Below are 13859 nucleotides of genomic sequence, written 5' to 3' on the forward strand. Positions count from 1 at the left end.
TCTGTGTAATAGATGTTGCAAAATCTCTGAATTTGTTTACTGTAAACTGTGACCAATGGGGACAAGGAGAGTGGGCTTTCATTGTGATCTTCGAGAACTGTATGCAGGTGAGACAGTTCTCTCCATGACTGTAGCTGCAAGGGGAAGAATAACCATATTGTTGGACGTTTCCCCCCACCCCTCGGGGAATACAGTATTAATAATCTAAATAAATCTTTTAAGGTAACACGCTGTATAACCGCACTGACCTGTACTTCTGAAAGTCCAGCAAAAACACCTCAAACCACTTTCACTACAGATGTTGTAAGACTGGTAACAGCACTATATGAAGAAGAAGAAAAAAGATCCACATAGTACCAGTCTTCAGTGGAAGTGTTTGGAGTAGGAATGTGCCAGAGACAGTAGCAACTTGAAGAAAGAGAGGAAAGAGCATAAATAGTGTAAACAGTAGTAGGAGACTAGAATTGGAATGGAGGAAGTGCAGCAGAAGGCTAGGAGTGATGCACCCAAGCTAGGAAACATCTGGAAAAACCTGGTCAAATTGATATGGCAAGGTAGTTGAACATCAGGAGAAGGGGGTGGGAGTTAAATGAGGTGAAATATTTTTAAGAGGTTCAAGTTGCTTAAGGGGAAGATGTGGAGTATCAGGTTTGGTGAAGTTAAGAAGCAATTAGTTGATCAGAGAGGACATGGATAAGGGTAGCCCTACAGATAAGGGGTGTTTCTGACACTTTTACTCATTACAAATAGGGAAATACTCCCAAACAAAAAAAAAGGGGAGTAAAAACAATCCCAACAAAAAATAACCTTTACCCACAAAGCTCCATGGGTATATTTGGACCAGTAGTTATGTAGTACCACAGGAAGCAACTACTATTATTACTGCACGATATGAAGAAGTAAACCTGTGCAAGAATAACCTTTCCGTTTTTTCAGTTAAAACCCGTTTACCCACATATAAAATACTCCCATTGGGAATTGGACTTATTTTTATTCCCTAAAAAATCATTTTACTCTCAACTTTAAAAGAGAGGGAGTAAAATACTCCCACCTCTTATCTTAAATAGTAGATAAGGATACAGCTGAAAGAGGACTAAGTGGACAAAAGGGAACAGGTTGTTTAAGAGTAAGGTGGTGGCAAAGAACATGAAAGAACATGAAAAAGGAAGTATTGGAGATATCTAGATAGTTTAGGGCCTACCTGATCTGCCAGAATCTCCTAGACAGGCACATAAGTGGGGGGGGGGTGCAGATGGCACTGAACAAGGGGACTATTGCAGGGTTAGAGTGTAACATTTAAGAATACGTATTTGAAGAGAGCGACAGTTGACGAAGGAGCTGAACGCAGAGATCGACCACTTGTACCTAGGAATATGAGCAGGTCAAGCAGTGTTAGCAGTAGAATCCAGGGGAGGGATTATGAGCACATGCCACCAACTTGGGGGCCTAATAAATCTGAGCGAGTGTAGCTGGCCACCACCTCATCCTGCCGGGATCCATTGGACCACACTCCAGGCCTTGAACAGTCACTTGACACAGACCCCTTTCTCCTTGGGACACATGAAAGAGTATTTCCTGGGGGAGATCAAAATACCCATGATACCTATCCAACAGAAGATTAGCAAGGAGAAGAAAGAAGATTAGGGACAACCTCAGGACATCAGTGATTTCTTCGTCCACCAAGGCATATGGGAGAGAAGGCAAGTCTCAGACATTGGGAAAAATGCAGATTGTTGTTCTTAAGGCATTTTGGTGCACTATAACAGACTCACTTGAATCCCGATGCCATTTGAGTCTTACATGTGTTTCAAACTTGCAGTTCCTCTGCATTCTTTTGTAGCAAGTCCCCACAGCCATACCAACACTTTTCAGTTGCTGTTCCTGCCTTGTGGGTTTTTCCCCATGGCACTAACATTTCATAAATTAATCCAGTTTAAATACAAGTCCTTGGGTGTTCTCTCGTATGTGGACTTGTCCGCTACTTGACAGTTGTTATACATAAGGACATTTCAGGGTTCTCATGTCCCATTTTATGAGACCCCTTAAGGTTTTTGCCTTTACTTAGAACTTTTATTTTACTTTTGTGGCCAGAGGATTCCTTCTTTCTAGGTCCAGTCTCAAACGCTTTCCACCATGTCATGTCCGAGTTTGTAGGTTTACCAGGCGACTAAGAAATCTCAAAAAGGTTAGGGGGACCCATTAAAAAGGGAGAGCAGATGCCCCAAAAATTGGATTCTGTCCCATTTTCCTGGATTCTGGACTAGGTTTAAGGCCAGAGGGACTTCTACAGCCCCCCCACCCTCCCCGACACAGCAACCCATTCTGATGTGAAATCCTAGATAGCAGCCCAAACCTAGGAACAATATTTGCTGCTTTTTCCAAGTACCCAATATAGGTCCATGGGTGATTGCATCACCTTACAATTGTGTGGTAGAGTAGGCTTGCAGCATCAATTTTTACTGCATTAACCAATTTGCTAGCATGCAGCCACTGGGATACCAACGCATATTTTAAAACCCTACTGCAGGCCTGTGTGCTTTGGGCCATCTGTGTCTGTGGACCATGAGGTAGGCCTAGAATGGCCTTTGTGCCGGCATGGGCTCCACCTATGCCCATCGCTGAACCTACTACAATAGTTTAAGCCAACAACCGTTTTCCTGACTGGGTATATCAGAGTGTCTGGTGGTTTTATAGGGTATACCCGACTGGCTGGCTGCCAAAACCATTGTGCGTATGGAGTCCGATTGGTGGGCTGGCTTAGGACAGGCCATGAGTGAATGTGCACATCTATGCGAGACTCTGCCCATTTCTCAGATGGTTTCTTTCCTGAATTACTGGAGGATTGCAACAGAGATAAGGTGTGGTTTCTGGATAATCAGATTTAAATGTATTGGGGTGAGTGTTAGGTGCTTGCCCTGGCTACCTTTTGGATGCTGGGCTTTTCCCCTACCTCCTCCCAGTCCTCCTTGCTGGCAGGGCTGGCTGTCCCATAGAAGTTAAAAATGATAATTTGTACGGATTCCAAGATTGTACCAGTCCGTGAGGGTGCACAACTCCTGTGCTCCACCCGGGCAGGATCTTAAAGGCGAAATTAGCAGTCTAAAGAACAAAGATAGTCAAATTTCTAACCCCCGGAAAGTGTACTGAAAGGTGTGCAGGAAAGGGAAGCTGAATTGTAGCAGTTACGCATCACTGATCCGCAGCTTCTGTAACGAGAACACAGCGAGGAGGCACCGCAGAGAGACGAGACTGGTGCGTAATATCAACACGGAGCGAAGGGTGGAAAGGAAAACAACCGCTCGCCAGCGACCCGAGGACAGAGGGCGACGCATTGCTAGCCGGATTGGAACCCCCCCCCCCAGCCCCACAATACCCGCGGTGAGGGAATCACAGCAACAACGGAGCAGACAGTCCGAAGCGGAGCAGCGGCATGAGGGCGAGGAGCAGTTGGACTGCTCAACAGGCATGCACCCAGCGAGGACAGTGGGAGGTAAGCCGTACTGAAGAGTGGCGCCCATGCTCCACTGTGGCCGCATAATAAAGAGGAGACAACGGGCTCGACCCCTCCACAAGGAAAGTCTTACTGAGGGGAGGACGTGGCGGCCCGCGCCAGGACACAGTCATAACACTCACCCAGAGCGGAACGTGAGAGCTGCATCCCCCAACTCCACATGCAGCCTCCCAAGGAGTTCAGTAAGGTGGTACGCCGTGCACTTACAGAGAAGCGGGGAAACCCAACAACTCCAGGGATAAGGTAAAGCTCACAATTGCGCAACGTTCAACCCACACAGCGAATGGGGAAGATCAGCACCACCACATAGAAGGCATTGCTAACATATGGGCACTAGGAAGCAAGCTGTTAAACGTAAGCTAAAAATAAGCTACCAAGGAGTAATGTGTAAAACGGAGCAACGCGGCATAGGGGCAACTTGGGATGGCCCCTAAACTCAATCTATATGACAGAGCATGAAGGAGCATAACTGAGCAAACAAGGCCCCTAAGCGGAACGGAAGAGGCAGCGCCCGAAGACGCAAGTATCTAGGGTGGTAACAGAGCGAAACAGGGCAGACTGACCCCGGGAGCCATCAAATAATATACTGCAACTGGCACAAAGGACCCATACAAGGCCACCCCGGCTCACCCACAGATTAAGAACAGAGGCAAGAGCCCTACGAGACCATTGACCCCAGCGGCACCAACGCTTACGCGGACAAGGGGGCGCAACCTAATTCCAGATAGAGGGTATGTGGATAGAGGAATACTGAGCTACTCAATAAGCGCTCACCCCCTGCTCACCTAGTGTGCCACGGTGAGGACACATTGTGTCAGCCTCAGTCAACAGATGCCAGGGGCCAAACCTAAGAACACCCTGCTAAGAGCCAAAGGCACATCCAAAATACGAGGGGGGCAGCTGGAGCACTGCAGGAGACAAAATCGTTTGTAAGAACAGCAAAGTGGGCTCACGACAGAGGAAGCAGATAACAGTGAAAACACAGGACGACACCAAGACGGCCCTGAACAAAGAGGAGATGCAAGAAAGTTTGAATGGGGTGGAAAGTAGGACGATGGAATCCCTTCAAGACCAACTGGGCAAAATAAGGGAAGAACTGAGATCCTCGCTAAAGGAGGTCAGGAGGGACATTACAGATCTGGGCAACAGAGTGGACACTACAGAAGCAGGGCTTTCAGAGATCGCGGAAGACTCTAAACAGAACAGTGTACTTCTCGAACGGTCACCAGGGCGACACAACCTAGAACTCCAGGCAGAAGACCTCAAGAATAGAACCCGTAGATCCAACATAAGGGTTAAAGGCCCGGTTCAAACAATCGAGCTAAGGACCTGAAAAAAAACAATGCAGCATTGCTTTAGCTGCCTGACCGGTACACAACTGGAGGACATATTAACAGATAGAGTGCACAGAGTAGACCCTAAGAAGGGGGACCCAGGAGCTAGGCCTGGAGACATGCTACTAGCAATTACCTACACCACGAAGGAGGAAATCCTGCGAGCAGCGAGAAATCAACAAATTGTCTTCATCAACGGAACGTAAGTCCAACTATACCAGGACCTAGCATCATCCACTGTACACAAAGGACTGATGCAGCATGTCACAAGGGCGTGAACAGCCAAAAGAATCACCTACAAATGGGCATATCCCTTTGGTTTGCTGTTCACCTGGGAGGGCAGACAGCAGCGGATCACCACGTGCGAGGAAGGACGGACCCTGCTACAGATAGAGGAAGAGGAACCCTGTACGGACAAGGGGGCAAGTCAAAATCAGAGAAGGGAAGGATCCAGACACTGGGAATGGTCATCCGGCTCCGAAAAGAGGCGAGGCAAAGAGGCCACTCTGACAAGCCCCTGTCCGAAACGAGGCCCAGAAGAAGCAGAAACGCAAATAAGACATCAATCAATAAGTGAGGCCCAAGGTTGGGGTCAGGGGGAGGAAGATGGTTAAGGAGGGGAAATGGTTGTGAGACGAGAGAAGCAGACCCGGGTGGGGTGGTCAAGGGGGCATCTTGGATCCTAATTCAGGATATGATAATATCCTGGCAGAGGGAAAGTTGGGGCAGGTACAAGACCCAATGCCCCGGGAGGGGAACGGGGGAGTTAAAGTTGAAGCTGAGATAAATGGGAAAGTTCCAAGGTGTGGTCCGCAAGGTGGGAAGACAGGAAGTGTAGGCAGCTGGAGGAGACCTAGGGAATATCTGGAGGAAACCAGACATAAGAGGCATGGCTGACTTGAACATCATAACCCTAAATGTACAGGGCCTAAGCTCGCCGGTGAAGCGGCTCTCTATTCTGGCGAGACTACGACACCTTCAAGCATCGATAGTCTTTCTACACAAGAGACACACCTACTCCCTGCAGATGGAAAAAGGATGAAGGATGACCCATTAAGCATTCCCTAGACAGTATTATGCTTCGGGCGAGAAAAAGACCAAAGGCGTGTCTATACTATTGGGTGCCAATGTAAAATTTAAGAAACATTTGTACAGAGATAGGGAGGGCAGATACCCGCTCCTCAAAGGCATGCTGGACGAACAGATATATACTCTAATCGCAATATATGCCCCGAACGAGAAACAGGACCTGTATTTAGGTGAAATACTGCAAAAACTGGGAGAGTGGTGTGAAGGCCAGATAGTGATTGGCGCAGACTTTAATTGTGTGATGGACCCTGCCCTGGATAAAACATTTCTACCACCGAAAACATTTCTACCACCGCTGCAGACGGGAGAAATAGGCAGGCGCTAGGGAAAAGGAAGGCGCTAGGGGAAACTCTTTAGGGATTTGGGGGTAGTGGACACGTGGAGATTTTTCCACTAGCAAGAATTCACCCACTACTCAGCAGCACACAGAGGGTACACAAGAATCAATACAATATTGGTTTCGGCCACGTTTATTCCCAGTTGGAAAAAGTACAAATATGAGTTAAATATCTCTCTGATCATGCTCCAGTCCTAGTGCAAATTGTAATTGGTAAAAGACACTATCAAAACCCGTAAGAACTGGAGGCTGAACGAAATGATATTGAGTGACACTGCACTTAGGGCACATATGGAGAAGGTACTGAATAACTATTTTCCAGATAATGACAATGGGGAAACAAACAGAAACAGACTGGGGAGTAATTGTGGATGCAGGGAAAGCGGTAGTCCGGGGGGGAATTCATATCGCAGACCACAGCATACATGCGGGAAAGGGGGCTCATTAAGAAGAAACTTGAGTCGGAGCTACAGGAGGCGGAAACACAACATACAACATAAAATCAGGCAAACGCAAAAATCACTGAGAGCACTCTAGAAAGCAAGAGTCCAGTTGGAGAAACACGTAGCAGATCGCACGGCACAGGTCTTACTGAACACCAAGCAGACATGTGACATTCAGGGGGAGGGAAAGCCAACAGATTCTTAGCAGCCAAGTTAAGTAAACAAAGATCCCGAAATTACATTGCACAGCTTAAAAACGAAAGAGGGGAACAATGCGCATCAGAGGAGGGGGAAACTGGAAATAATGGAGCGATTTCATCAGGGACTTCTGAAACAGGAGGACCTGCATCCATACGCACAAATAGAATACATGTCAAAATTCACGCTACCCAACATTACAATGGAGGACAATGACACCCTACAAGCCCCCATAACGGCACAAGAAATAAGTGACGCCATAACAAACCTACCCCCTAATAACACCCTGGGACCAGATGGGCTAGGGAACGGATATTACAAAACGTTCCGAAATCAACTACTAGGCCCACTAACAAAATTTTAATAATTTAAGGCAAAGCGGTACGGTCACGACCGACATGGGAAGATCGATCACTGTGCTAATACACAAACCGGGCAAAGACCCCACAGACTGCACTAGCTACCGGCCGATTTCACTGCTTAAAAGTAATGCCAAACTATGCGCTAAATTCCTTGTAGTAAGATTGATGAAGGCAGTATGCAAAATAATCCATGAGGACCAAGCAGGCTTTATAACAGGGAGGCACACGCAAGACAATATAAGGCAGGCAGTGGATGTCATAGACCTAGGACCCAGGTCGGGCAAATGTTCTCCATAGCTGCACTAGATGCACAACGTGCATTTGATGGTCTAGATTGGACGCACTTGAAACGGGTCTTGAGGCAAATGCGGTTGCGCCCCCAATTTCATCAGGATGGTCCAGGCGAACTTCCGACTTCAAACTACAACCTTTGTGGTCAACGGGAAAACCACGACCCAAATCAAAACACAGAGGCACACGCCAGGGATGTCCCTTGCCCTCCCTAATATTCACCATGGCGATGGAGCCTGTAACGGAAATAAGACAGGATCAATAAGTGGTAGGGGCAATACACAAGATAGCACTATATGTGATGACATTCTGCTCTTCCTTAAAGACACTACAAACACACTACCGAAAGCATTGGAAAGGTTACAAGAATTTGCCAGGATTTCAGGCTTCACCATAAATTTCACTAAATCCAAGGCTCTGAACTTAACGGAAGAAGAGGGGGGGATCAACAAAATGAGGGCATCATATCCCCAAACCTGGTAAAGCTAGGCAATAGAATATCTGGGGATACAATTAACAAAGGATTACAAAGGCCTGTATGGGGCAAATAGAACACCCCTGTGGAAACAATTGAAGGAACACCTACACAAATGGATGGTCCAGGAGTTATCCTGGTTCGCACGTATTGCAGCACTTAAAATTACATTGCTACCCCAATTGCTATATGTGGTGGGTTCCCTCCCGGTGGATATCCCCCCCCCCTAAGATAAGTAAGGCGCTACAGAAAGAGTTCACTTTCGTGTGGTACGGGGAAAAAAACCAGAATACAAAGGAATGTTTTGACAAGGCCACCGATTTTGGGAGGACTTGGGGTTCCCGATGTCGAGGGGTATATTCTGGCTGCGCAAATAGCACCAATGATGAAATGGAAGCGAGTGGACACTAAATAGCTGGAAGGGAATTTAGCAAGGGGTGACATCTATCCCTCTGGGAAAGCTACATGCTCTGCGGGTGAGGCCAGAGGGACAACTGCTAGAAGTCACCAAGGTGTTGCTGAGGGGATGGGACCGAGCACTCAGAAGGGGCCGCATCACACCAGGTCTAGGACCCTTCACCCCAATGACACACAATCAGGACTTTACCCCGGGGCAAGCAAAATAGGCTCTGGGATAATTGGAGACAGGCACAAACAATCCACTTAAAGGAATTTTTCCAGGGAGTAAACCATCTTCTACTCCAAGAATGCAAACAGAAATTTGGCATTGGGGAAAAGGAAAGATATACATACATACAGATTAGGCACTGGACATCACAGAAGGATGTTAGGGAGGTGGCCACGAGGACCCAGATAGGGATGGAGCGGACTCTGCAGGAGGGCACGGTGACAAGGGTAATATCGAGGTTGTATAGGCTGTTAGATGAGGCACAAGGGGGGCATAAACTGTCATAAAGGACAACTGAGATAAGGACCTGGGCACACCCATCACGAGGGAGGAATGGGGACAAATCTGTAGGCGGGCACAAGACATCCACATGCACTGCCATTAAGGAAACGGCATATAAAATATGCTACAGGTGGTACCTGGACCCCTCCCCCAAAAGGCTGCATAAAATGAAACCTAGTTACCCCCCCCCACATGTTGGAGACAATGCAGAGGCAAAGGATAATAGATCTGTATCATATGTGGCGGTCATGTCCCAAGGCTATGGTATATTGGAAGGTGGTCCAAGGACACAAAAGATTACAGGGAAACAACTGCCACCCACACCAAAAGGTAGTACTGCTGGCGACAGAGGTGGAAGAAATTTACACAGCAACCGGTAACAAAGCCACCCTCATCACCCACCTGTTAATGGCGGCAAGGATGACCTTGGCCCAAGGGTGGAAAAATGCGGAGGGTCCCATAATAGCAAGCTGGTGGGTCATAATTTGGAACGTAATGGCCATGGAAAAAGTGGGAGCCCTGAGAGAGGGCAAACATCAGAAATTCCTGTCAGTGTGTGATCCATTCCTTGAGTTTGTTAAGGAAATGGAAGGGCAGTACTATAGACAACAATAATGAGAGCAATACAGAACTGAGGGACACCAAAATGGTAACAGGAGAATCAGAATCGTGAGACATGCCTAAAGAGTGGACACACTGAACTCACCAAGTATCACAGAAACAGGAACCATACCAGTTGGGGAATAGGGTTGGAGGGCATAGGAAAGGTTTGGAACTGTTATATTTGAAGTTGGACTGAATCATATAAATGTGCAATATGTTACTCATTGAAACAACTATGCCAACAATGCCATGTAAACTGTGATTGTGTTTGAATAAAGTTTTGGAAAATAAATGATAATTTATTTACAACATACCATGAGCACATCACCACCTCCTAATATTAATGGGATTGACTCGGCCTGGATATCTGTGGGGAGACTTTAAAAAAAAGAAAAAGAACACACATCAGAAATAGTACAGACTTAGTAAAATATATGTACACTAAGTTAATATAGGATATACACGTGGAAAATCCAACAAATGTGTACAATAGTGCAAGCTGCGGCTTTGAAAATCCCACACAATACTGTTGCAAAATGGTATTCAGGATAAGAGCAACTTTCTCCATGGAAAATAAACCATATGCATAGCATAAATTAATAAATTCCCAAATAGAGGGCCACTTGCACCTAAGAATGCACTTTTTTCCAATACACACTAAATCATTGCTTATAGAACTTAACGTGCAACATTTTAAACTTTGCATTTTGTTAACGGTTGCACTTTTCAAGGATGTCTGTATTAATTGGTTAACCAATGTTTGCTAGCCTTGTGGCTCATGGTTATTCTATTACTGGTCATGTCTTTCTCGTCTTTACAATGCTAATATGTGTTTGCAGTCACACACAGGCCAACTGAACATTTGGAATGTATTTGTACACCGAATTCGTTAGCCTATGTCCGACTATGGTCTCCATCAATCCCAGAAACTTGCAACACTTCACACACAAACAGGCAGATAAACAATTGATTGAGTGGTTTCAATTTTTTCTTCATTACAAGTTTTACATGAATGCTATTGCAATATCACTGAAAGACACGTCATTCTGTGTCTACGTGTGCTACAAAACTTACATTGCTCAGTATCTTACTGTGGCCATCATTAGTCAAACATCAACCAATACTATCGACCATGTAAGACAGTGGTCTTCAAATTATTTTATGGCAAGCGCTTCTTGAACAAACTGGTGGCCTTCACCTACCTCTGATTATGGGGTTGGGTGGCACAGGTCGAAAGAGGTACGCAGTATGTCCAGCAACCCTCTTATCCCAAGTCACAGAGGGAGGCTATGGGCGATTGCATGCCAAGATGCCACCTTCACCCTCAGTAAAGTTCACAACACGGCCTTAATTGACCTCAAGGCACAAATTGATGAGCTCAATGACAATGGTAACACTGCCATGTTGCTCCTTCTTGACTTGCCGGCAGCCTTCGACTTAGTGGACCATGCAGTTTTATGCAAACTGCAAACACTGGCTGACCACACTTCGAGCAAAGCCATAGCATGGGTCCAGTCATTCCTAGATAACAGAACAATTAGGGTTTTCTCCACCTCGGCAGACCCAATCCAGACTACATGTGGCGTTCCACAAGGCTCTTGTGTCTCACCAACTATGTATCACATATTTACCAAGCCTTTATTTGACAAATTGGACAGACTGGCTATCACCTACACAAACTACGCAGATGACACCCAGATCCTCATTCCCCTTTCGGGCAGTTTTGTCTCAGATACAGCCTTGGTAAATGAAATATACCTCATTCAGGCATGGATGGCAACCCATGGCCTCTGCCTGAATGACGATAAAACAGAGATCCTGATCCTTGGCTCTGCTGCCAATCTAAAAAAAACTCGACATTAACCACTCTGCCTTCAAAATTGATGGCAACATAATCCCAGTAGCTAAAGAAGTTAAGACGCTAGGCTTTTACCTGGACTCTACCCTAACCTTGAGAAAACAGGTAAACTCTCAGGTTTCATCTACCGTCTATACCTGTAAACTTGTTAGATCTTGCAGGCCATTTCTAACACAAACTAGTTGCATTATCTTAACCAATGTGCTAATACTATCTAAACTTGATTACAGCAACGCCCTATATCTAGGAGCCAACAAATACATCACTAACAAAATACAGACACTGCAGAATAACGCCCTTAGAACAGCCCTTAACCTACCTTCCAGAGAACATATCAAATACTAGAAGAGATCACCATTGGTTTAGAATCAGTGATAGGATCCTTCTCAAAACCGTCTCACTAACCTTCAAGTGCCTTAATAATGCAGCCCCACCTTATATTAAGGAAAGAATAATCAGAAGAGCTTTGACCCGGCCTTCTAGAATGATTAATTCCAATCGCCTACAAATACCGAGATTTAGGTAAAAAATAAACAAAAAAAATACAGTGGAAACAGCTTTCCGGTAAAAGCTGCCCAGCATTGAATGCACTCCCACTTGAGCTCAGAACAGACCAATCCTACTATAGCTTCTGACGCAAAACCCTCAACTGGTTCCGGTCTAACGACCACTATGACTAACCCACCGACACCAGCCTCTGAACCTTCTCCTGCACTTGATGAGACTTCCGTACCGGACTCCTGACTGTACCTTACCCTGAATTGTGCAATTATGTATGTATTGTATTATATTATTTATTGACCTCATTTAACCACCCGTCTTTACAATGTAGGCCAGTCGGTAGGTTTCTACCCTACTCTGCCGCTTTTACCATGTAACTAAGCTGTAATTGACCTTTATATTCTGTTGCGCCCTGTAACCCAAGGGTTCCGTGCACCCTACAAATTAATGAACAAATGTTTAGCTTTGAAAGGGAAGACAACGTTGGATATTATTGAGGGGTACTCCATCGAAGTTAACAGATGACATTTTGCTTTACAATGGTGAAAATGCGTAGTTAGTGTTAAGGAGTTTTCGTGGGGGAAGCTACCCCTTCTTGCCAGAGTCACTTGGTGCTCACGTCAGCATTTTATCCTTCACTGATGGAACCGTTAAGGCGTGAAGACATTTAAAAGTGACTAATGGAGTGATCAGAGGGAGAGGGGAAGTAGGTCAGAGGAGAAGAACGAAGTTGCAAGAAAGAATAGGTCAAGAGTTCCCACCAGAGTAGGTAGGCTGGTCATGGAGGTGGTGGTCCAATAGGATGGGGGTGTGGGTTAAGTTCAAGGTAGGTAGCTGCAAAAGCTAAAATCCCCAAGAATGACAATGGGGTAGTAAGTCGGAAGTGGCACCAGGAGAGGGTTCAGGTCAGGGAAGACAGCAACGACAGGGCCAGAGGGTCAATAGCAAGCCAGAACACTAAGAGGAGGTGGAGGGAGGGAGATTAACAGTGGCATAATTTAAAAAAAGAAATGTCAAAGGAGAGGGTGGTAATGAGGGCCAGATTGATAAGGAACCCAACCCATTACATAAATGATTCATGAAATGGTTTAATAGCTACACATTATATTCTGTTTTAAACTGTATGGTGTTGGTAATCGAATACCTAAAAATAAAAGTGAATACAAATGATGCTGTCTGGCGTGGTCCTATGTGGCTGTGTCAAGAAATAAAAGTAACGATAGAGGTTTTAGGGATTTGGTCTGCCAAGTGGAGGCTGCAAGCATTTGTTGAGTGTAGGCGGGAGATCATAAAGGTGGGGCAATGCAGTACATTGTAAATCATAGGTTGGTGATCAAAACGATCAGGCTTGTGAGAAATGAATTAGAATGTGGAGTGGAGAGTTTCATGTACGTCTCTTTTTCCTGGAAAAGAATTTCCAACATGCCCTAGGCGCCTGTAGATCTTTTCGTCCTGCAGAAAGAGTACAGAGGATCTCGTTACAGGATTACCAGAGCATCTTTTCCCCTAACCAAACTAGCAATTGACCCAAGACCAACCACTCTCCCCTTCAGTGTACAGACTTCCACAGTAAAGAAATGTTTTGCCATATACCCATAGGGGCACACCTATATATACTTTACACACCCATTCCAAGTTTATGATCTATACATCCTGTGGGCAAAATTAGACCAACTGTTATGGACGAATATATAAACCTCAAGAACAATCAAAGGGTTAATAAAAAAGGAAGTTCCGTGCGTTTACAGAATGAGCATTACATCTTATTTTGACTGGGGTGTATGCATAGTGACTTTAAATAAACTCGGATATAAAATGACACCTTTTGAAAAAACAAATGTGTGAATTGTTATTGGTAAAAGCTGATCACGTCATGCAGGCATGGATTAAAAGCTCGGTTGCTATCAAAGAGGACTGCGTTTGCATAGTACCTGGTTGGTGTATGAA

General features: G+C 45.5%; 1 protein-coding gene across 2 annotated transcripts in view; it reads right to left on the reverse strand.

The window, feature by feature from the left end:
- Positions 1 to 13859, reverse strand: part of DDX1 (DEAD-box helicase 1) — a 795552-nt gene that overhangs the window by 713762 nt on the left and 67931 nt on the right. For both annotated transcript variants that reach the window (XM_069605939.1, XM_069605941.1), the window contains exon 3: positions 9868 to 9931. In XM_069605939.1, coding sequence (XP_069462040.1) covers positions 9868 to 9931 — 64 coding nt within the window. The remainder of the gene's footprint in view (positions 1 to 9867; positions 9932 to 13859) is intronic.

Source organism: Ambystoma mexicanum, chromosome 4p (assembly GCF_040938575.1).
Source record: "Ambystoma mexicanum isolate Mex_15411 chromosome 4p, UKY_AmexF1_1, whole genome shotgun sequence".
Classification (NCBI taxonomy): Eukaryota; Metazoa; Chordata; class Amphibia; order Caudata; family Ambystomatidae; genus Ambystoma; species Ambystoma mexicanum.